Source organism: Condylura cristata, unplaced genomic scaffold, assembly GCF_000260355.1.
Source record: "Condylura cristata isolate star-nosed mole 26May11 unplaced genomic scaffold, ConCri1.0 scaffold00020, whole genome shotgun sequence".
NCBI lineage: Eukaryota > Metazoa > Chordata > Mammalia > Eulipotyphla > Talpidae > Condylura > Condylura cristata.
In genome coordinates, this window is record NW_004567121.1 from 33,351,299 (window position 1) to 33,373,874 (window position 22,576).

The 22,576-nt window shown below is 48.1% G+C and overlaps 1 protein-coding gene across 1 annotated transcript in view; it reads right to left on the reverse strand.

Moving 5' to 3' along the window:
* Positions 1-22,576, reverse strand: part of VSNL1 (visinin-like 1) — an 87,880-nt gene that overhangs the window by 36,372 nt on the left and 28,932 nt on the right. The window contains exon 2 of the mRNA XM_004686428.2: positions 14,230-14,396. Within this exon, the coding sequence (XP_004686485.1) occupies positions 14,230-14,391 (162 nt within the window). The 5' untranslated portion in view covers positions 14,392-14,396. The remainder of the gene's footprint in view (positions 1-14,229; positions 14,397-22,576) is intronic.

Sequence of the window (22,576 nt, forward strand, 5' to 3'; positions counted from 1 at the left end):
GGTAACTGACAAAGCCTTGCCTTGCACCTCCATCCGTGTGATGCAATGTGTCAGCACACAAAGAAGATTCCTGTGAGCACCCCGAAATCTCATCATTGTTCCTTTAGCTTTTTTGATAAAGTGAATCCTTCAGTGAAGTGTACACTTCAGTCTAATAAGTCATTGATCTGGACTTATATTAGGAACATTTGGGGAAGCAGGTTGGAGTGAGGGGAGGGCAGAGATGGGGTACCCAGGCATGGGGTAGGGACTCTGAGGCAGGGGTGAGGGAAGGGGGTGCTAGAGACAGAGTTGGCTTAGTCCACTCTTGGAGCAACCACTGTCCTCAAAAATAACCCTCCGAATCTTTTCCTCACCTGGAGAACGTCTACCTGCTGGCCTGTTCCAGCTCCTCTGACTGGAGGAACCGCCCTGTGACACCGCAGGTGAACCCCTGTGGACCTCGTCACAGGACATGACCTCCTTTCTCTGTAACCTCCGCCATTTGGTTTCTCAGCATAGTAACGAAACAGTGCTGTGAGACATGTTGCTGTCTCCATCATTTAGATGAGGACACAGATTCAGCATGTCTGTTCTTTGTCCAAGGTCACATGGTAAAGCCAGAGCTGGGAGACCCAACATGAAAGCCCAAGTTCAGCTCATTGGTTGTGTGACCTTAGACACGTTAGTTTTGTCTCTTTGTGCTCAGTTGTCTTTTTTTTTTTTCTTTAATGGATACTGAACTGGGGTACAAGTCAGAGGTGCAGGGACAGTGAGAGGCTTCAACAGAGACAAAGTGGGGTGCAGAACAGGCAGATCGACAAAGTACACTGCTGAGGGGAGCAGCGTGCGGGCCAGGAGAGGTCGCGCCATGTGGGTCACCTCCCGGCGGGGATCAAACTCATGCAGAAGTGGCTTTAGCTTCTTAGTGCTGTGCTTTAACCCGCTGTGCCACCAGGGAGGGCCCTCAGTTGTCTTTTTTATAGAGTGAAGAGAGTACCTTGTGTAGAAGGCAGTGGTAGGAATTAAATAAATGAATGCACAGGACATGCGTGCTTGCTGGCACTCAGTTAGTGCACTGATAGGAGATTTCACTGAATGAAATCATTCAGTGCCACCTCCAGGGAACCCTGTTTCCGCTGGGCCTCTCATAGCATCTACTGAACACATGGCAGGAGCTCAGGAAAGATGGCTCCCCACCTCTTCATCAGGACCTGAAAAGTGTCACGACTGCTTATTTTGTGGAATAAAGATTTTCAGGTTCCCTGGGCAAAGGGAGCCAAGACTGGCACTCAAGGATCAAAGCAAGCAGAGTTCAGGGCCTTGAGCTGCGGCCCTCGCCTGGCTTGAGTTCAGAGGAAGGTTCTTTGGAAACAGAGCGGAGACGAGAGCCAAGGCCCTGTCATCCGGACGCTTCCAGTCCCATGTCGCTGACACATTGCGACCCGCGTTGTGTTCCTGGTCCTCAACAGGGCTGTTCTGATAAAGGGCTGACTAATGGGCAGGAAGGTGAACATCTTGCCAGCGTGCTTGTTCCCATTAGATTATAGATGTATTTTTAGTGTAGCTGAGAAATAGCTGGGCTCTTGCCTTGCAAGAAGATTTTGTGGACGAGGACTAGGAAGAAATAAACCTTAGACTAAACCCCCAAAAAAGACTGTAAATGCTTCATGCTGCCAAAGGTTCTTTTTTGTTTTTTTTTTCCATTGCCACCTAGTTCACTGTTAAGATGTGGTTCAAGTACTATTTCTTCTGGAAAGCCCCTCCCCAACACCCCCAATTTTTCTTAGCATTTAACATACCATTTGCCTCATATCATCATTGAGTTTGCTTGATAATCTCTCCCACTGACCAAGCTCCTTGAGAGCCATGGAGAGGTTTTGGCTCATTTCAGTACCCCCAGCTCTTAATTTGAGGTTTTTGTACAGTAGATGTTTAGTAACATTTAATGAAAAAATGGATGGATGGCTGACTGCATGGATAGATGGATGGCTGGATAGGTGGATGGATGAGCTGATGGCTGGCTATTTGGATGAATGGGTGGGTGGATGGTTGGGTGGAAGGATGAATGGATGGATGGATGGATGGATGGACAGATGGATGGGTGGGTGGGTGGTGGGTGGAATACAAGACCAAACAGTTGTCCTGTAGCAGTAAATCTTATTAGAGTGTTATTACAAGGTCCTACATCTCAGGGTCTCTCACTGTTAGGATTTGCCCACCCTATATTGCTGCATTTGCCTAAAGAATAACACAGGCCTAATTTTCATGTAATAGTCACACAGGCTAATCAATATCTTTGCTATTACTTGGACATGAAGAGAGCAATGTGAGCACCATTTGTGGTCTGCTGGTCCACTGTCAAAGCCTACAGAGGTGCCCCAGTTCGGGGGAGATCTGGGCACAGGCACAGAAGGAGGTCAGTGGTGACAAGTATGGTGGGTCTTATGCCAGGAAGTTATAGACAGCTTTCTCATATATTCAAAATAGCCCCCATTGCCTGAAGCACACCAAGTGGCCAGAGGGTTGGACACAGGATCACAGCTTGATGTTATTGGAAGGAGTTTCCATCAAGCCCCTATGCATCAGACAGAGTGAAGCCCTGGAGGCCATCAGCACTCCTAAGAAAACAGACAAGGGCATCATGGCACCAAAACCAGAAGCACCCCCAGAGTGAGTCCATTTCTGTTTGTCAGGGCCTCCAATCCCAGCCACAGGAAGTTCAAACAAATCCATATTCCCTCCAGGCCTCTGGAGAGGAGACTGATAACGAAAGGTGTTATCCACAGTACACCCTCCAGAAGAGCCTGAGCCAGCCACTGTTGTCTGGTCTTCTACCATCATCTGCCTTTTTGCATCTGTGGCTGTGTCTACAGCCACCCCAAACTACACTCCTTTCCCAGCATCCCTGTGGTGATCTGTTGCCATGAGACTAGGTTCTGGGTGTGGGCTGAGGTGTGTCATGTGGTGTTTTGCTGTAAAGGGAGATGTGTTCTCCCACCCCTCGGTCTTTGTCCCATGAGCTGAAGGTGATGCTGGGGTTAGTGGCGTGAGGTCATGTGAATCAGAGCAGCTGCTGGGAAGGAGCAGGGACTGAGTCTCAGGTTTGCTGAGCAGGGCTGCCAGGCCCGTTTGCACTTTCTGTGAGCGAAAAATATCCTCAGTCATGTTGAATCCACACGGAGGGCTGTCACGTTCAGCCGTGGCCCCACACGTATCTGAGCGTGTGTATGTGTATAGTCACACAGCAGGAGCTTCATGTCTCCTCCATCAATAGTTAGCAATTCAAATGTGTTCTGAACCTTGAAGGGAGTCATTTATCCACCTAAACAATGAACACATATTAACATGTGGCCTTCACACCAAATAGCAGGAGCTCTTTAGAATTTTTGAAATCTGAAGAGGAAATGCGAAGACTGATTCTTAGAAAAACGGTCATGTCTGCCTGATCAATATATTAATTTGCTGTGAACTGGAGTCCCCTGAGACCCTGAGTTTTCTTCACCATCCCGGACACTAACATTTCTCTGTTTAGGAGCTCAGGCAGGAACCCAGGACTACCTCCAAATGTCCCCTCCACACCCTCATCCTGAAAGCCAAACAGACAGAGGCCCGGACTCCTTTCACTCCTTGGCTCTAGAACATCCTTAGAATCTTCCAGTTGGTCTTTCTTGTCTTATGTAACCTCTCCCCAAGCCAGCCAGAGCCTCATCCAGCGAGTCTCCCTGGCAACCCAGCTGTGTCATCTTGAATGATGTCTCCAGGCATCAGCTTCTGAGACTACAAGAGATCTAACTAGGGCCGTGCCTGGAAGCCACAACACATTAGCTCTGACATGATGTCATCATTTATTGTGCTACTGGTAGACATGTCACATTTTTAAAAAGAACATGGATAAAAATAAGTCCTACCTTCACTATGCAGCGTGATTTACTTAGAAAGCAGACATGGTTATCTATTTCCAGAGACCATCGATGACTTTTATGGTCCCATTCACATCTCCATTAAAGGAAACCCCTTTCAGTTTTCCCATTTTTCTCTGACAATCTCATTACGAACTCCAGCACAAGCAGCCTAATGTTCAAATCATCTGATTGTTTCTTTCATATGAGACATCTCACATTTTACATGTTAGCCTTTTATTTCCTCTGTGGGAAAATAGTATTGAAGGAAGTTCCTTGACTACTCTCTTTCATTGGCAAGTGCCTCCGTATTCATGAGATAATTAGCTGGCCACTTCACTGTGAGGATTGGGGCTGCTGTGTCAGCCTGCTAAGCTGCAGTCTGCTTATTTAAATGCTCCATCTCCAAATGGTTCGTTATGAATCTCTGTAGGTTTGTTCTTCTGGATAAGACACCACAAAATGTATTCCTTTCATTTGCTTTTGAAATTGAGTTTCACATAAGTTGTAAAACAGACACAGCTGTGTATTTATTTCTCATGGGGTGCTGGGGATACAGAGAGGACCAAGACACGTCCCTGCCCCTTTTAATTGGATAGATGGACAGAAAAACTGTCCACAGGATGCACAAGTCCAGCAGACACCCAGAGACGGCCACATGGTTCTGGACAGAGCTTAAGAAAGCGATGGCTCTCTCTTAGTTTAACAGAGGGAGAAACGAAGGCTGGGCTGACCTCTCCTACCTCTCACTTTCTACCACTGTCTCCTCCTATCTGCTCAGCCACACTGAGCTTCCGTCTGACAGTGAAACATGAAATAGACTTCCATCTCTGCTTTTGTGCCACATTTTATTCACTTCTGTTTCTCTAGAACAAAGTAGGCATTGAAGCTCAAAAATTACTTCTTGTGGTCTCTTGAGCATGGTGAGTAGGAAGGGCTGTGATTACTGGCCCGGTGGAAAGTGGAGACCCTATGGCTCAGAGAGTTTGAATCCACCCCCTCACAGACCTTGTCAGCAGTCGGGGTTCAGCCAGGCCCAGGGATGCCCTCGGCTCTCGGCCCTGTTGCCACTGTGTTTACAGGATGCTTCCTTCCACACGACAAGGAACAGAAGACCAGCTAGAGGAGACCTAAGCCACAAAGGGCTAATTCTCCCACACAGCATGTGTTCCAGATACTGTTTCTGTTCTGACTGGGGGTCTGGGATATCCCCACCAGCCCAGCTTCTCTCTCTTTCTATTATGTGTGTCCTGCTTGGAAACAGGCCCGCTCTTCTTGCAAGGCCTTTCGCTTGTCTCTGAGGACATGGCCTCAGAGTGAGGACATGCCAGCAACCAGCAGCAGCTCAGAGGCAGAGGCAGGACTCTGCTCTCTGACTCCAGGCCCCTGTTCCTTCTACCCATCTCCACTCCATCTAGAAGTCACCTGGAACCACACTGGTCATTTGTTTGAACGTTTTTAATTAAAGATGGTGGAGAGATAAACTCACAAGCCACCCTTCTTAGGAAGGGCTGGGCTCACCTGAGGTTCCCACGCCAGCTCCCCACGGACTATGGAGAAATACAGCTCCACAGCCTGGGCTTTGATATCAGGCGACACCCAAGAGATTAACCCCTTTGTGCCTCAGTTTCCCCACTTTTAAAACTGGGGGAAATCATAATGTTGACCTCACGTACCTTCTGAGAATCAAAAATTAATAAATGCAGAGTGTGGACATTCGATAAGCATTGAATTAACTTTGTGACTCTCATCTACTCATTGTTCTATGCAACTGGTCACCCTTGGATTATTCTAGAAAGCACTGGCAAACAGATGAACTAAATAAAACAAAAATCAAATTTTGGTCTGTAAGACCAGTTAGTGGTTACCAGAGGGGACCGGGTGGGTGGTGGAAAAATTTGGTCAAAAATGGGGGCTTACAGTGAAGGGCAGAAAGGGACTTTTGCTGGAGACTTAACAGCCGCACACACATGTTGATTTTCAGTGATGGATGCTGCAACTGACAATGTTGTAGAGCAATGTCACCTCAGGAAACTTAATATTAAAATATAACATAGAAAATGATCAACAGTTTCATCTGAACAATTCTTTCATACAATCATATTCTTTTCTAGACCCATTTTTTCTTTGTTTCTATCTATGATATGTATCAAGTAAAATTATTTTTTTTTAAAAGAGGAAGTTAATGAGAAGAAAAGAAAAGAAAGACCCTAATGTGCTGGTTTCTAGCATGTTTTCAGTTTTCAAGTCAACCAGGCCCCTTGCCGCTCACCCCCAGGGGGCGCCAGTCCCCTGGGGCAGTCTGTTCTCTGAGCACTGTGCTCCCCCTCCCCAAGTCTGTCAGGGCTCTGTATGTCTGCAGATTTGGGTACCTCGAAGTCACCCCACAGTGTTGATCCAGGACAGGCTGCTGTGCGCCCTTTCAAAGGCAGGAGGTGCCAGGGGAGGGGAGGCCTGTTCTCCCAGGTCAGTGTAACCTTCACGTTGTAGCCCACAGACGCTGAGGTGCTGTAGGGAAGACATTCCCTCAGCTGGTTCACCTCCCACCCCACCTCCAGGAGGACACCCAGTACCTGCACAGGCTTTTCTAGTGCTCTTCCCCTCTTTCATGCAGGACCTGTGGTGGCCTGGCCAGCCCAGAGCAGGCAGTGGGCCAGGTGGGCCCGGCTGGTGTGCCTGACTGAAAACCTTGAGGGAGAGCGAGCTGGGACTTGTACCTTGAGGTCACAGCTCCCAGGGAGGGGCAGTCTCCCGCAGCACAGGGACCACAGACCTAGGGGATCTCTCTGTACAAGCCCAGAGAGTGGGCTTCCTCACCCCAGGGCTCCAGCCCCTACCCAGGTGCCCAGTAATAAAGAGTGCCCCAGGCATTCCTGTGTGCCTCTTGTGAGGCAGAGGCGAAGAACCATTTAATAGCCATGCAGGGAGATAAGGGAAGCCAAGGCCAGCCAAGACCACACTTAAAGGGCAGAGCCCGGATTCCAACTGGGGCGTCTGGTTCTGGAGCTCCTCTTTCCACAAAAGCAGCTGCCTTCTCAGCGACCGTTTAACACGTTCTCAGTTGTCCTGTGCACTCCATAATGGGCTCCAAGTCCTGAAGATAATCATCATTTCGGTAGAGGTAGGCTGGCCTTGGCCACGGGCCGGAGAGGAGTACTGTGAACCTCACCCAGGCGCCCGCCCGCCGACATCTAACAGCAGCTCCCAGCCGGGGTGAACCTGACTTCCAGGAGGCTGCTGGGAAGGAGAAAGGGCCATGCCGCCATTTTGTGGAGTGGGGAAAGGAATGTAAGCCTCACTGTAGGCTTCTCTTGGTTTTTGCTCCTTGTGGCTTTAGTGCTGTGGACTCAGCCCTCTTCAAAGCCCCTGGAAGCTGCCATCTTGACTGGCTGGTGAGTTACCAGCTTGGATGGCACATTCCGAACTTGCCGGCTCTTACCCAGCTGTGGGTCCGCCTACTGCTGAACTGGTGTCCATGATCTCAAGTTTGAAGTGGGCGTCTGTGTTTTGAAATCCTTCCTCGTCTTTCTCTTTTCACTTTGAACTTCTCAACATCTTCGAGGACTCCAGGGTCTGATTACCTTGCTTTATGCATGCAGATGTCATGAACCCTTGAAGGAATTCCCAGTGGGAATTCCTGGTAGTGATTTTGGTTCTCCAACTGGGAATGAGCCTGCTGCTCCCAGTTTTACATCATTGTGCCTTTTAGTCATTAGATATATTTCCGTGAAAATCACTGCCACAACAATCCACCTGTCTTTAACTTCAACCCCAAATAGATTACATTTCCATCTTTATTTCAGAGAAGGGAGTTCATCTACAGAAAAGATGGGACCCAGCCAGGAGCGCCAAGCCGTCTGGTCTTCAGCTTGCCCAGTGTCACTGTTTTTACCCTGAGAGGTTTAATGAGTCCACTTCTTTCTTGGCAAGTCACTGCCAGCTCCTCTCTGGGGATAGAGGCAGGAAGAAAGCCCAGGAGAGCGGGTCAGGCTGGAATCTGGACTGGGAGACCGGGAAACAAGCTGCCTGGTGAGAGAGCTCCTGGCTCTGGCCAGCAACTGCCATCTCCTTGAGCTGGTGCTGGAGGATGTGGTACATATGAACTTCGGGTCTGTCCTCCATCCCAGCTTTCTGTGGCCTGCCCAATCCCTTCCTTGTGGTTTCCTACCAAGATTCCGGGCCTCGGTGGCCCTGCTTTGGCCCAAGTGCATGTGGCTGGACTTTTGTCCACGAGGGGGTGAGTGAGTTTTGTAGTTTGCGGGGATGTCAGAGTTTGCTTCTTGTCCACTCTTCCTGCCTCTCTCTCCCCTCTCTTTGCATACCAATTCTGTGATAAATCTTTCATAGAAGTTTGTGCTTCCTTTGCCTTTGTGTATATGGATGGCTGGTCCCTTTTAGAGTGTGGATCCCTTCACAGTTGGGGCCCATGGGTCCCCTCAGTCACATGCTAAGAGCTTTTTCGGATTACTAGCTACAAAGGGATTCCCCTAGGATAGCTCTAATATGGCCCTTGGGCATTTTGTAGATGATTCAGAAATTTTGGGGATGACTGACCTCCTCTATCCTCCCCCACTGCAACAGCATGGGATTCATCTGTGAGGGAAGAAGCTAACTTAGAGACACATTTTACTACCTCAAGGCCATCACAGAAAAGGGACCCCCAAGCTCCATGACAGTCCTCTCAGTCAGTGGTTTAAAAACCTTCCAAGTGCAGGCACAAGAGCAACGAATCAACAGAATGGAGAACATACTTCAGGCTGGTGTTCTATGGGCCACAGGAAGGAAGGGAAGAATGACCTAACCAGGTGGCCAATGGCACCAGATCTCCATCCAGATCACCTCGCTAAGGGCCACAAAAAACCCCGATCACATAAGCAGCTCTATGCTGAGAGATATAGACATGATTTTGTGTAAAGTCTAATCCCGTATTAGAAATGGACTGTTTCTGCCTCCTTGGCTTTATTTCCAATTAGCAATTGATTGTCCTTTAACAATTAGCTGCAGAGAATAGATATAGGAGAGTAGGTTCTGGCATACAACCTCCATAATGAGGCTGAAGTTGAGACAAATACATTTGGAGGTGATTTGGAGCAATTAAGGAACAGCTCCATCCTGGGTCACCCCGCCCCTCCTTTACTTGGTGTAAAGGGAGGTGGGCTGGGGGCATGGACTGAGGCCTCTGAAGTCTCGTCCTGAGGACAGAGAAGTTGAAGTCTCATTTAAGAGCATTCCTTTGGCTAGTTGCCTGCAATGATCATTGATAGCTCTCTGACTGACAGCTGCCCTATCACAAGAAAGCAAAATCCTAAGGCGTGGAAGTCATCCAAAATAATTTCACACTTTTTGCGACAGGAGAAGGTTATCATTTCCACCTCTCTGGGATAAATGGCCTCTCAAATCAAGACACACCAGAAGCAAGCTCTTCCCTGACAAGAGCTCACTGTGACGAGTTGTCTTTGGAAACTCGCGTGGAATCTCACTTCCCCGGAACTCTGTCATCTCCGCCTCAGTTTCAGACCCCCGTTCTTGTTTTACACATTAATTCAAATTGAAGTGCAGCCTCAATCATGTTGGCAAACATTCCAAATGGAAATGAATTCCTGGGTTCTCACTAAAAATTGCAACGTCCTCACAGCCCAATCTGGATGACATTTTGCATCTTACGTAACGTCTGTTTCCCCAAGGACTTGAAACGCTTCTTTATATAGATTTGCCCAACAAATTTTTTAATAAGGCCTATTCCTAATTACTTCTGACGAACAAGCAGAATCCCAATCCCTGATGGAGGATTACCCCCCTATTTTATTTTGAGTCAAGGGTTTTACTTTCAAAACTGATTTACATTCACATCTTGAGAAATGACAGTTGTCATCCCTGTAACATCCCCTTTTGATGAAATAGCTGAAGGAGGAGCCTGTCCAGGAGATGGGCTGTCTGACATCAGGAAGTCCCCTCCCCCCCTCTCCCACCCCTTACCTCTCATGCCCAAGAGCTTCTCATACCCACTGCCCAGCTTCTCCCCCTTCTCCTCTCCACCACAGCCTGAGAGTGACGCTGGGCTCAGAGTATTCCTCCCACTTGACAGATGAGGAAACCAAGAGCCAAGTGGGATGCTGATTTACTTAACCATTTAAGCCAAATTCACACCATCAGTGCTTGGTGGGGCCAGGGATCATCCAGCCTCCCGATGAAACCACGCTGACAAATACCTGGAGCACTGTGGGCTTTGGGTGGTGCAGAAGGACTGGAACCAGCTAGTGAGTGAGAAGAGTGTGTGGAGCTGAATTGCAAAAACCGATTATTCTTGTGAAGGGGGGTAGGGGGGTGGCGTAAGGAACTGTTCTGGCTTTGAGAATTAGGGAGAGCAGGGTAGGACTCCCAGAGAGGAGCTTTTGAGTTGGTTGTGGAAGGACGACTGGGATGGAACAAGAGAGTGCCTGCTGCTTTCTGCTCCACCACCAGGAAGACCCCCAGACTCTCGCTCCTGAATGAGCCCAGAGGAGCCAGAAGGCGTGCAGGAAGGAGACGATGCTGACTGCAAGGTGGCCCAAGTGCTGGTCTCTGCTAGCCCCTCCTCAGCCTGCTTAAATCCTGACTTCCCACCCCATTGCTTGACGTGTGGGGGCCGCTAGCTCCAAAGGTGGTTGCTGGGCCTTGCTGAGAATCGAGGGCGTTAGAAAGACCACAAGGGACGAACAAGGACAAAGCAGCTGAAAAGTGGGTCGTGGGGGGCCAGGAGAGGGGCCCTATGCTGGGAGGCCTGGCACACACGCTTTTCCTTCAGTAGCTTGCTTTCCAGATTCTCTCTCAGGACTGCCAAGAGGTTGGTTGATTTGTTGATTTTTGTTTCAATCTAATGTATTGAGTTTGGTGGGCTGCCTGTCAGCTCCGCAAAGGGCTCTCAAACGCACTAGTCATTTTTTAATTCCAGATTTTACAATTCTAGTTGGTGAGAATTTTGAGTTTCTAGACAGACCAACAGATACCCATCTTTAACCACACCCCCTCTGTGTATCCCCAACAGCTTTTCTGGGCCTTGGGGTCCTTCCTTGCCTCTCAGAGCCCTCGTGACTGTCGCCCTGTGTTATGGAATCCTACACAAGTACACACGTCAGCTCTGTGCTTGACGACAGGCCTGTCCTGATGAGAAGGATCTTTGGTGGTTCTTAACCTTTCTTGGGCTCACTGAGCCTTCCATGAATCTGATGAAAGCTAGCCCCAGAGGACAGAGAGGCAAAATTCTATGTACAAGTTCATCGGAAACTCTGGACGTCTACCCAAGGATGTTCCCACGTTTAGAGCTATACTAGAGTCTTTCAAAATGTCATTTATGGATTTTCTCCACTGGAACTGTCATGAGATCTAAGAATCCCTATACTGGGATTCTGCCCTGGGCCCAGTAAAACAGTGACCTTGAGACAGGATCCAGTAATTTGGAGACTGAGCAGCCAGTCTATGATTTTGATATACATTCACGTTTGAGAACCATCGATGAGACCAATGTTTTTGCTTGCTACACAATGAAGCTAAGACTCAGATGAAGTCACTTGTCCTAGTGACACAGTAAATGGGGCAAAGCAATATGCCTGTGGCCTAATTCATAAGCTTTAATAGCTTATTTGCCTAAGTCCTATAATATATGTCCCATATGACCTTCACGAAACCTTTAACTCCTGATAGTGGTCTTGTAGTAGATCAGGAGTAGAAAGTGAAGACTCCTGTCTACTACCTACTGAGTTTTACTGAGATAATAGACTGTCTACTCCCGATAGTAGATTTTTAGACATAAGAACACAATTTGAGAGGAGAATTCTAAAATGATGCAGAGATCTATAGAATATTTTCAAAATACTTTATGAACTAGAAAAATTCTTATTCTATTTGAATATCTTTATTACCAATAAATAAATGTCATTTACTTGTTTAGATCCATATCTCTGGGATGTTGTTTTATCAACAGAAATTTGGGGAGTAGACTTGTATTTTCAGTGTTGTAGGCCTAGAAAATTTCTTATTGAACGGGACTCCTGCCTATCCCAGGAAGACTGTTTTGGTGAATGTTTGTAGTTTTCCGCTGTGTTATAGGATGTTTTGCTTATCAGCCCCTGTCCTGGGCCTTATTATATAACCTGCATCTTTTCCCAAGTTTCTCTCATCTAGACTATCAAACCTGTCCTCCCTGCCCCCCACCCCGAATACATGACATATTTCCTCCACTACTGTCCTTTGTATTACGTCCTTGGAAAATTCTGGAAGGAGGGGGAAAACTTTACTAATTTTCTGACTGCTTGATCCAAGGGTTCTTCTGCCTGAGTTTGAATATGGCTGTTGAGGGGCTGCCTAGAATCTGAACTCCATCCAGGAAGTCACCTTTTCTCTTCTCGCAACAAAAAATCCTCTCCAGGTCTAGCAGGACGTGAAGGGGGAGGATGCACCCACAGCATGTCTCCTGCCCCCACTCTCATCCCATCTTGAACTGGTGCTGCTTTAGAGCTGCGTCTCTAAATGGAATAACCTCTTCTCCTGCATTTCCACTACTTCTTCAAAGGGAAAACCCTTCTCACTTTAAGCAAATGGTGAAGAACATGGAACACGGAGCTCTTTTAAACGTGAGTGACAGTAGCATGGCCTTTGGGGGCTTGAAAGTGACTATGACAAATGTCACTTGTCTGCACCTTCCTAAGGACTGAGAGTTGTGAGGCCCAGGCTGACTGCCAGTGACAACACGGTAGAAGACATGACTTTGAAAACTATAGGCAGTGACAGCGTTACGATAATCTAGGTAGAGGTGTGCGAACCACTTCTCTGCAGAAGCGATTTTATACAAGGAATAATAATTGCACTTCTCAGCTCCTTGAAAGAGAAGATCTCTCCTTGCTAACAACTCATCATTCAGGTCTGAGAAAAGGCACAGTGACCCTTTAACAAGCATGCTTCCATTTCTGTGTACCTTTCTGCATCCTTTGAAGCAGGGAATTTTGTCTACTCCTATGGGGCTTTGCTGTTCAGTATTGGGTTAACCATTATCCTTTGCCCTCATCAGTGAGTGGTCAATGAAGAGCTGATGACCTTCGACGATGCACTAAGCATCTGCAAATACACCACCCCAAACCACAGCTCTGGCGGTGACCCAGTCTCTTCACACCTGTTACCTCCCTTGGCCACCACCCTCGCCTCTGTCCCACAGGCTGTAACCAGTGCACTTCACACTCGGGCACTTGCTTTTTCATGGTTCTATTGCAATTACTCATAGTCCTGCAAAGTAATCTGAATCTGATTTTTGTTTGGGCCTCACATTTTGCACTTGATGTGTTCCTGTTACTACAGTTTAATTGTTTTTCACCATCATTCCCTTCTACTCTCCTTTTGATGGGCATTTCAGTTGCTTTCCAGGTTGGCTGTTGTGAATGGAGCAGCCAAGGGCGTCGTGGACATGTCCTGTGTACGCTTGCAAGGATGGATTGCTGGAGCGCTTATGTGATTATTTCGTTTCACAGACGACATGCTCATCTCCCTTTCCCACCCTGCCCCCACCCAAATACATACATGCACAGGGTTCTGAGTGGATACTTGCTCCACTCAGAAGGAGAGCAATCTTTTCTATTTGGTATTTTAGTCAGGAACATTTCAAAGAAAGACAATGTTTTTCTTCCACAAGCTTAACATTATGTGACAACACACAAAATGGACTGAATTCGGTTATGCCGAATCTATGACCAATACAACTGATAAGCTCAAGCCAATGAAAATAATACCACTGCAGTGCAAATTAAGCCTTCCATGGAATAGTTTTATCTGATGTCCAGGGAATAACTAGGCTCCCGAGAGTGGGGTGAAGTGCGGGGAGAAGGAAGGGTCCCTGTGGTAGATCATGAGGACACAAGCTGGATGCTTCCCCAGTCTCCCAAACTGTGCTGTTGTAGAAATCTACATTTTTTCAATCTGCAAATGTCTCTCGGTGAAAAAGCCCCTACGTGCCTTCTCTTTAACCTGGAGAGGTGCAGATAGCTTTAACAAGCCAACCGATGGCATAATTAGCAGCCTGTCAATAATCATCAGGGAACATTATCATCTGAGATTTCTACTGTTCTTTCACCAACCACTGTCTTTCCTCTGAATTCATTCAGTGTTTTGATTGAACAATTACTCTTCTTGTTCAGAAACTGTTTGACTTACCTCTGGAACAAAATACATCCCTTTGCATTTAAAAAAAAAAAAGAACTCCATTTTTCTTTTCGGGTGAAATGCACTAGACTTGAAACAAATGGGCTACTTTGCATTATCATTCCAGGGGAGCTACAGTTCCTAAGGCAATGTCTTCTGGCCTGCAGAAAAACAACCAACTCACCTTCACGTAGAGCTGCTGAAATTCCTCGAGATTCAGCCTCCCGCTGGGACAGTCCTTGAGAAATCCTTTATACCACTGCTTGAGCTCGTGCTCATTAAACTCTGTGCTCTTTACCAGGTCCTCCATCACTTCCGGGGCCAGTTTGCTATTCTGTTTCCCCATTCTGCCTGAAGAAAAACAAATTAATGCAATTAGCACTCTGGCTGTGATCATTTCCATCTTGATTAAGAGCCAAGCTGGAGCTCTGAGCTGTCCCTCGGTGGGGACTCCCTTTGCTATTTCTGATCAGTCTCCCAGCGACCGCTTCCTTCTGTTGGTATTCTAGAAGAGGAGTGAGGGAAACCAACTCTTCACAGTACAAAAGACTAGAAGGCTCATGTTCCTCCATTCCCTGTCATCCTTCACATGAACCCCTAATGGAAAGGCCCTTCAGAGGTCATTCATGTAAAGCACATGGAAACTTTCTCCTTCTCTGGATATAATTCATTTGCACTGCCATCCAGGCCTCTGCTTCTACACTTAATTTGCAGAGGTGTTCAAGAGGGATTATTAATGAGAACAATAAAAGAGTCTTTATAGCCAAGCGATCGAAGAGTAACCTGGAGAATCTGATCGATCCCGGTATGGAGTACCCGTGAGGTTACCTGTAAAGTTGCAGCTTCTTTTCCTTCTAAATGGAAACAGTTCTTGTAAATTTAACTTAATTCTCTATTTCTCCCCTCATTTCAGAGACTTTCCATGGCACTGTTAGAATGTACTAACTCTAGGTGGCTTTTTGGAGAGCCCCATCGGTGAATTTCAGTTGACATTATTCCACTTTGTTATTCCAGCCGCTAGTAAATAAAATGATAGTGCATAGAACAATGTTACCCACATGGATTCCTCGCCACGTTGTGTGGCCTGAACAACAGACAGGAGGCGTCGTGAGTACAGGGTCATTCTGGTGCTTCACACATGTATTTTACTATGTGTTACTTAGGGCTCTGTCAATTAACTGCTTTAGAAATGTCAATGTCTTCCTTAATACAGCGCCATTAGCAACAAAACTCTTCCAAATTTACCATGATAGCTAATTAAGAAGTCAGCAGGATAAAACATGATACTCTAGAAGCAAACCCGTTGCTGTATTCGTGAGAGCATTAAGGATGCTTTGTAAAAGTTTCTCTTTCATATTGTTTTTTCATAAAAAGAGGATGAAAACAAAAGAAACTTTTAAAGTCAAGTTAGAGGTAAAGATCGGAGGGATCACTGCAACAAGCATTACAAGATCTTTAAGGTCCTATTAGAAACTGAGGTACATCTGGGGAATTGACCCAAGTGGACCGTCACTCCGTGTGCTGCAGAGATTCTCTCCCAGGCACCTGCACAGTGAACTTTGTTGTTCTTTTTTCTGCCTTCTTCTGAAACAGTAACCTGCCCAAACATTGCTCTTTCGTGGTAGCCAACCCATTCAGGCCACTTCCAGGAACCACTTCCTCCTCCTGAGCAACCCCACAACACACAGCACAAGCAGAAGACAGTATTAACCCGGTCATTTGTGTTCCACACTTGTCTGGTGGAGAAATAGGCCCAAGGGTCAGCAGCTGTGCCCTTGATCTTGGAAACTCTACTTATTTTTGCTCTTTAATTTCAAGTCCAAGTCTCTTATTAGGTTGAAGCATCTTAATTATATGTTACAGTGGGACTCCATAGCTGGATATGGAAATCAAGTGGATACTCGGGTGTCAGGTTTAATTAATCTGGGTGAGAAAACTGTAACTCATGGTTATTCTGATCATCACAAGAGACAACACCAATTCTTTTAGTATTTCACCTTGTTCCCTTCAATAGAGAATGACAAACTTTCACTATTGAGCTAGAATCATGTCTAATGTGAGTCACCTCTGACTACTGAGAGTGGGCATTATGTTGACTCCTTCACAAACTTGATCTCTAACCCTGTCACAGCTTACTAGCACAGAGGAGGGCAGCTGTTTTGTACAAGGTGATCAGACAATTAAGAGTGGCAGAGCTAGAATGTGGAGTTCCATTTCCAAGAAGCCCACACACACCCGGACAGGTAGACGGGAGGTATTTCGGGAAAAGGCAAACGCAGGAAGGTTTGAATCAGTAGCTGAATCACTGCTTCTTGGCACAGAAAAAAGGAAGAGAGGGATCAGTCACTTTGCCGAGTCCTGGCTTGGAAAAGATTGTTAGATTGCCGAAACCACAAACTCAGAGTGAGTTGATATTAATGATGCCAAAATGGATTAAGGGTTATTAAAAGCCAGCTCCCCCAAATTCCTTCAGAAGGTCAACAGCGCATCAGCTTCTCTCCCTGGCTCACTTAGGATGCCTTGAGCTGTTCAGCAGACTGGGAAACCGGAGGTCTCTTCGACAAAAGGAGCCATTGTCAGGACCGTGAACCCCCACTCTGCAGAGCCAAAAGCATGACTTCATGCTCTGGTTATGGGTCCTGCTCAGCACTATCACTCAGGGGTGCCTGGCATGGCGAATCACGTAGCAAGGCAAGTTCTGACCTGGCTCAGGGTGGCACTGCCAGGGCCCTCACTGGTTCTCGCCCGGATTCCCAAGCAGCCCCCGCTCTGAGCTCTCTACTGAACCATCTCTGCATGGCTGCTTTGATGAAATTCTGACATGCACCTCGCCATCTGATCTCCCTACGCCCTCAACAGGTCCCCACTGGCTATGAGAGGTAGCCCCAACTCCCTGGCAAGGCTCACGTCCTGACTACCCATAGCCTCATTTTCTGCCAATATGTCTTTTGACACCATGTGCCAGCAGCCACCCAGCATTCCAGTTTCCAGGCCTGGCGAGCCTCCACGCTCCAGGGCTGGGCGGACGCCATTCTCTTCTCCCAGAGTGACAACCCCCGCTGCTCAGGAGAACTCTCCTGTAAGTGCCCTCAGTCACTGTCCATGGCTGCCTTCCTCTCTTCCTTTCCTTGTAATTATCACAAGAGAAATGAAGTCGAAACATCTTAATTACATGGTACAGTGGGACTCTACAGCTGAATATGGAAATCTAGTGGATACTCAGGTGAATTGCTAGTTTTTTGAGAGAGAAGGGAATGTCTGTGTTTATCTTTGCATCCCTGGTATGCCCTCTTGGGTGCTCAGTGTATTTTTTTTTTTTAAGATTTATTTATGCATACAGAACTGGGGTACAGGCCAGAGGTGCAGGGGCAACGAGAGGCTTCACCAGAGACAGAGTGGGGAGCAGAACAGGCTGACTAATGAAGTACACAGTTGAGGGGAGCAGCTGGCGGGTCAGGAGAGGTCTGCGGCGCCCTGTGGGTCACCGCCGCGGCAGGCGGGGATCGAACTCATGCTGAAGTGGCTTTAGCTTCTTAGTGCTGTGCTGTAACCCGCTGCACCACCAGGGAGGGCCCTCAGTGTATATTTTTAGAGGAAAAGAATGAATGAGGGGGGTTTACTCTCTCCCGGCTCGTCCTCAGCTACGGCCTCCGCACGGACAGTCAGTGTGGTGGTCACTGAACGGCAGCAGAGGCGGCGCTGGCCGGAGGTGCGGGGAGGAGAGCTCCAGCAGCTGGACGGGCCGTCTGTTTCCTACGGGCTATTTCCTCGCCTGCCTTCATTACCACACTTTGAACTCTGTGATGGCGGGCGCTGGGTGTTTTGTCTCTGTACCCACAGTTCTGGGCATCAGGGCGGTGCTTAGTAAGGAGAAGAGAGTGAGGCACTGACGTCGGATTCCCCTCCCGCGGGGCGTCTGTTCTGGCAGCGCTAAGGGGCAAGTGGGAGGTTCCACTATGGGCCGGGCGGGGAAAGCAGGGAAAAATCACTGTAGATGGACCGTGTTCCCAGGGAAAAGAGTCGGTGCGCTCTCCTGCTCGCCTCTCCTTCTCCTGTCCCTTTCACATGTAAAAAACAAGAACATAATTATTTTTTCTTTGCCACATGGGAGGGAGATTTAGCCCAGTTCTGCCGCTTGTGTTTTCTGTGATCTTGGGCAAGATCCCTTCCTTCCGCGATTCCTTCTAAGCTTCTAAATGAGAAGCTTCCGTGAGATCCTGCGCTTTCTCGGCCACGCATCAGTGGTGTTAATTGTCTGGTCTTGTAGAGAAGACGCTCGCTAATCCTCACTGCTGAGTTGTCTCCAGCTGGAGATCAAGTTTGTGAAGTGCTCATCTTAGGGCCAGGGGCCCCCACTTGAAAAATGAGTGGCTGGGCCCCCCGTGTGGCACAGAGGCTAAAGTCTCAGCACTATGAAGCTCTCTGCAGCCACTGCAGCACGAGTTCCATCCCTGGCCAGGGAGTGACCCACATGGCACAGCGGACCTCTCCTGTCTCCCAGCTGCTCCCCTCTGCAGTGTGTTTCAATCCATCTGCCTATTCTGCTCCCCATTTTGTCTCTGGTGAATCCTCTCACCCCCTCCACCTCTGACCTACACCCCACTCTTGTTTGTGTGAACAGTAAATCTTAAAAACCTTTAAAAAAAAATTCAAGTCATACAAGTAGGTAAGACCGATTGCTCCTGGGCTCTTGTTCTCAGCCCTTTGCTTGCATTTAGTCATTGAATTATTTAAATTCTTTTAAAGTAATGGTGTACAATGCTGTGTATGATTGAGGGGTACAGGCATGTTTATCCCTGCACCAGGGTGTTGAAACAACCCCCACCACCACCCCTCATGTCTGTGTCCTGTACACAAAGGACACGAAGCTGCCAGCTTCCAGAAACAGGGAGAGCAGCCTTGAAAACCAAGCTCGAGTCCCCAGAGCCTCCTGTGGGATTTTCTTGTCTAGTGCAAGCACTCGGGTTTTCTGGCTCTTCATTCTCCTCCCAAGGAGCTGGGCTGGGGGGAGGGGGGCGGGAGTGTTGGCCACAGACTGGCCTTTCATGCTGTCCCTGGGGACCAAATGGTTCAGAAAAGGGGAAGAATCCTTTCTCATGGAGTTTCCTGGTGATGTGACCCCAAACCCTGCAGCTTCTAGAACCAGAGCTGAGGTCTAGGCACAAGAGGAGACAGGCAGGGGCGTGGGCTGCAGCCTTGGGGACTCAGGGTGAGGCAAGGGTCGCGTGTGGTTGTAATGAATGAGGGGACACATGTCCACAGCAGCAGTGCTGATGCCACACAGGTGAGCAGTGATGGCTCCACCCGAGAGACCAACATACACGTGAAGGTGTGGGCAGAGTGGGCCCCCGGCCTCAGGGGTGGGCTCACCCTTGTGTTTCCTAGAGAGAGTGTTGAGGGACCTGTGCCGGGGACAATCTAGCAGGGCCCTGGCTGCCCCTTCTCCACAGTCAGTCTCCATCGCTGCTGCTGCCACATCAGGCCGGTCATCCCTGGGCACGCACCTGGGCCAAGGGTCCTAGGCTCTCCACACGGGCAAGTCCCGGGGACCAGGGCTTGAAGAGTGACCTCCCTCCCTCGGCAGCCCCAGCTGCTTCCAGCCTTGTTCTACCCGAGTGTCCCTCTGTAGCTCATCACCTGAGAGCCTGGAGGGGGAGTGGAGCCTCGGCTGAGGGGACCCCCAAAGGTCTTAGGTCTTATTCAAAGAGATCCTGGATCTGATCACCACCGCCCCCTCCCCGCCCCAGTAATTTGATAGTCAAGTTCTCAAGGACACTGAAGATCTACCAGGAATCATGAGGCCTGACCCGCCCTTAGGTTGGACGGCCCCTCTCTCTCTCCCAGGCAAGGGACTCCCACCACAGCCCGGCTCAGTGCTGGTGCCTGGCTACGCAGTGTACATTTTTATTCAGACTCGGGTGACCTTTGAGTTCCTGTCTCTTTTCATTAGGATACAACATCTTATTTGTTGGACCCTGAGGAAAAAAACATGGTCTAGGGCCAAATCTGGGGTCGTATTTGACTCCTCCTGTGTACCTGGTGATGACTTAGCCCAGGGGAGCCTCGATTTGCCCATTTGATAATGGGCTATTACAAGAATTAAAGAGGAAGCACGCTGCATTCTTTCCCACACTGCCTTCCCTGAGTGCGTGTTCCACATAGTCACGATTATCCTCATCACAGGGCCCACGAGACTGTTCCAGAGAAACAGGGTGAGGCGGACTTTTCGGGATTCTGGCCTATACATGTAGGAGGCACCTCCCTCAGGCCCAGCACTCGCCAGCAGAAGGAAACAGCTTGTGAGCCATGGGGAATCTCATCTCGTGACTCTGTTTACTCTCCTTCCTGCATCAAAGGGCTTCCAACCCAACCTGACAGAGGAGTCTTCCCAGGGCCCCACAGCGCTTCAGCTGTTGAGTGAAGCGCCCGTGCAATGCTGCACTCACCCACTGGACAGAAGTGTGAGCTGATTAATAGCTGGTAACCTTTCCTCTGAGGGTGTTTTGAGGAGCCACTTCACAGCATCTTATTTTGACCTCCTTGTGCGTCTGATCTCTGACCTGCCTCTGTGTTTCTGAGAATCCAGCTTTGATAGAGGCAATGGGCTGGCTGTGTGCCAGGAGCAGACCCTCATTTTTTCCGTGAAGTGTCAGAGGAAATGCTTTCATTAATAATGCAGCCCTGTGTGCAACAGGTTGTGTCAGTCAGTCACTTCCCGATGTGGAAGGACCAGGGTCCTTACCTCAGAGCAGTAGACTTGCAGAGAGAAGGGTCTGTATCACCCGGGCTTCAGCAGGCCAAGTGTACCCTAGCTCTCAGAGGGAGGACTTGGGTACCCTGAGGGGCCAGTGACACAGCCAGTGTCCACCAAAGGTGGGGGGACCTCAAGTCTTCCAGCTTATCACGCGCTGCTCTTTTTCCTCTGAGTCATGCACACTGACCGTGTCACTGCAGCTTTTCATTACAGTCATTCTAGAAAGCACTTGCACTCCTGTGAGTTGAAGCCTTACATAGAGAGACCTTTGAAATTCTCACGCAAAGTGACTTTATAGAAGTAGAATTTTCTTTTGGAAGGAAGTGTGGTACTGAAAAGCCATTCATTCACTCATTCAGGAAACTTCTATTTAGTATTATCCTACATGACAAAGATAAATATGGTTCTCAAATCTATCTTGAAGGCAAGTGTTTCCCAAATACTAAAGAATCTGTCTACCTGCCTGCTGACCATTTCCATCCTTGTATCTACAAACATACCAAACTCATCTCCCCCTGCTGGCTAAATGGCCTCAACATATGCTCAGGGATCCATTCTGAGCTGGACTGTCTGGCTCCTGCGCACTTCTGTATCTAGTCAATAGACAAGTTCAGTCTCTGGTGGATTCTACTCACTGGTGGATTCCACTGCCTCTCTGTCTCAGCTCCATCCACTGCCTTCGTTAGGACTTCATCATCTGGCCCTTTGATTACTCCAATAACCACCTAACTTGCTTCTTGTCAACAGTCTTTTTTTTCTGTTATACATCTTTTACACTGCAGCCAAAATGACCTTTGTAAAACAAAATCCACTCACGTCATGTCCTCACTTCCATTATCGTCACTCGGAATCCTCAGCCTGGCTTTCAAAGCCAGTCTGGACATTGCTGCTCCCACCCAGGAACTCTTGAGCTGTCTTCCTCTGACCCCACCCAATGCTCCAACTTCTACATCACCCCAACCCTCTGTGCTTGGGTCCTTGCTTGGAACACCTTCTGCATGGAGGAATGTTCTTCTTAGCTCCACTTTGGCCTCATACTCAGTGAACTCCATCCCATATTTCCAGATGAGGCCTCTCACCTTTCGCAGCATTATTATCTGGCTTCCTCGTTCCACTCTGACTCTTTCGCATACTCTGCTGTCACCACGCCACCTGCCACATGGCCCCTGTAAGTCACGTCTGCTGTCTCACCAGACTGGGCTTCCTCAAGGACAGAGGGTTTATCCTGCTCCCTGCAGCCAGGCACCACCAGGTTCAGAGCAGGTGCTTGGGAAATGTGAGGAACCAAGTAATTGTGATGTGATCCCTGCATTCCACAAGCTACAGCTTATCTGCCAAGTGAGCTGGAGAACTTATAAATACAGGTCCATGATCAAGCTCACTATGCTAAGTGCCATTAGGGACAAAACTGTGATGTGTTAAAGGGAGGGAGAGAGAGGAGGGACAGAGAGAAGTGAGAGAGGGGAAGGAGGGAGAAAGTGGGCGTAGGGACTTCAGACAACCAGCAATGAAGCTGCTTGAGGAGCTAAAAAATTGGATGAAGGGATTTTTCCAAATTGGTTCTTCAAAATTTTGCAAGAAAATTAACACACAAATCTGTCTATCGATCGGTTGACCGTTTCATGTTTACACCACATTGTTTAAAACAATTTTGTATAAAAAAACTCTTTTAATGAGCAATCGAATGGCCCAGTGTGAGAAACAGGCAAGATAGATTTTGGTAGATTATACAGTGAAAATTATGAAGTCACTAAAAGGGTAGCTCTAGGTTGATTGA